This window comes from Xiphophorus hellerii, chromosome 13 (assembly GCF_003331165.1).
Source record: "Xiphophorus hellerii strain 12219 chromosome 13, Xiphophorus_hellerii-4.1, whole genome shotgun sequence".
Classification (NCBI taxonomy): Eukaryota; Metazoa; Chordata; class Actinopteri; order Cyprinodontiformes; family Poeciliidae; genus Xiphophorus; species Xiphophorus hellerii.
Window position 1 is genome coordinate 7,952,683 of NC_045684.1, and position 2,341 is coordinate 7,955,023.

At 36.5% G+C, this 2,341-nt stretch overlaps 1 protein-coding gene across 1 annotated transcript; it reads left to right on the plus strand.

Annotated features, from left to right (window-relative positions):
- Positions 1-294: 294 nt before the first annotated feature.
- LOC116730983 (gastrula zinc finger protein XlCGF57.1-like) lies at positions 295-1,269 on the plus strand (the record flags this gene model as incomplete). The annotated part of the gene is made up of 1 exon (XM_032580559.1): positions 295-1,269. A coding segment is annotated over one exon (705 nt), but the record flags the coding sequence as incomplete, so codon positions are not given.
- Between the last annotated feature and the right edge of the window lie 1,072 nt (positions 1,270-2,341).

A 2,341-nucleotide genomic window follows, 5' to 3' on the forward strand; every position in this document is an offset into this window, starting at 1 on the left:
GAGCCTGAAGATCATCAGATAAAAGAAGAGCAGGAGGATCTGAAACACCAGCAGATAAAAGTGGAAGAGAAAGAAGTTTACTGCAGTCAGGCTGAAGAACAGATTGAATTAAAACAGGAGACTGATACCTGCATGTTGGTTCCTGTTGATGAGCAAACAGACCACACTGAATCAGAACCAAACAGGAACCAAGTCATCTTCCAGGAAGCTAAGAACCAAAATCAGGAAAGAAGAAAACCTTTCTCATGTGTCATCTGTAAAAAGCGTTTGACTTTCAAATCTGTTTTTGATGTTCATATGAGAACTCATACGGGTGAAAAGCCGTTTTCATGTGTGACCTGTGGAAAAAGTTTTAGTGAAAAAGGTCATTTAACTCAGCACATGATGATTCACACAGGTGAAAAGCCGTTTTCATGTGTGAACTGTGGAAAAAGTTTTAGTCGAAAACAGGATTTAACTCAGCACATGATTATTCACACTGGTGAAAAGCCGTTTTCATGTGTGAATTGTGGAAAAGCTTTTAGTCACAAACAGCATTTAACTCAGCACATGATGATTCACACTGGTGAAAAGCCGTTTTCATGTGTGAAGTGTCGAAAAAGTTTTAGTCAAAAACAGGATTTAATTCAGCACATGATGATTCACACTGGTGAAAAGCCGTTTTCATGTGTGAAATGTGGAAAAAGTTTTAGTCGAAAACAGGATTTAACTCGGCACATGATGATTCACACCGGTGAAAAGCCATTTTCATGTGTGAATTGTGGAAAAAGTTTTAGTCAAAAACGGCATTTAACTCCGCACATGATGATTCACACAGGTGAAAAGCCATTTTCATGTGTGAATTGTGGAAAAGGTTTTAGTCAAAAACAGGTTTTAACTCGGCACATGATGATTCACACTGGTGAAAAGCCGTTTTCATGTGTGAACTGTGGAAAAGGTTTTAGTCGAAAACAGAATTTAACTCATCACATGAGGATTCACACAGGTGAAAAGCAGTAGAAGTATTTTCCATACATGTCCTATATTGAGGTTCACTAAAGAACTGATTTGGTTTAAAACTAGAATGAAAGACTGGAGGGGTTTCATGTCTATAAAGCTGAAAGTTGTTGTATTTGTTAAATGTGTTCATTTGGATACTTAGAGATGTGCAACCATGACACATTTTCCTTCAGAGATGCTTTCTTGTTCTTTTTGGTATATTCTTTATCAAGAAACAATAATGTTAAACTGTATGTTATTGTATTAAAATACTGTTTATGTCAAACTGTATGTTGTGTGTGTACAACGTGAAGAGCAGAGGGCTCAGCACACAGCCCTGAGGAGTGCCAGTACTGATGCTGATAGATGAAGAGGCTTGGGGGCCCACTGACTATTTCATGCATTAACAGAGTTTGACCGGACATGGACTCCCTTCCAGAACATTCTCACATGATTGGACTTGAGGGATTGATTTGTATTATTCTGTACAATAGAGAGTTTGTGGGGTTTATTTTTGTAGTTTTTGAAATCAACAATAGAATGTACAGAATTGAGTGTTTTCAAAACATCTGCAAAAAAAGTATTTGTGATATTTTTGTCTTTAAAGTAAAATGAGATTTCTTTCAACTTATTGTAACCAGTTTTACTCTACCTAATTAAAATCTTTTCAAATGAAAGAAAACGCATTTGTACTTTAAAGAAAATGCAAGATTCACCACAAACTAATTTTCATGCATTGATTGCACAAAGTACATGTGATTATTTTTAATATTTTGCTTTTTTTATCTAGTTTTAGCTGTAATATTTTGCTCTTTTTTGCTGCATGCATTTATGTTGAAACAATTTTTATGTGTATTTATATATGTATTTTAGAAAGAAGTTAAAGTGTAACATTTCATTGAAGATTAAAAGTTTTGAGTTTTCTTTTAGTGTATGTTGTTCCTCATACTTGAACCCAGTAGATGGTGGTACTACAGCTAAACTGGTTGTAGCCACTGTGGTTCCTGTAACTGATGGGTTGCCGGTTCAAACTCCCCACATCCATCTCAGTTGTTGAGTCCTTGAGCAAGGCACCAAACCTGCCTTGCCTGCTGTTAGTCAAAGGTCCGATGGCGCCGATTGTGTAGCAGCTTCTATCAGTCTGCCCTGCTCAAAAAGACAACCATACACAAGTTATTTCAAAAAAATGCATTACAGAAACTACTGCCGATCGATTTATTCAGGCTGTTCCTTCAACTGCTATACACTCCTGTACTTCTCTGAGTGATTTAACAGACAAGTTTATTTTTACAATTCAGAAGGTTATTGACACCATTGCTCCTGTTACTACAAAAGTAATCTCTGGGAAACGTAAACCACCTTG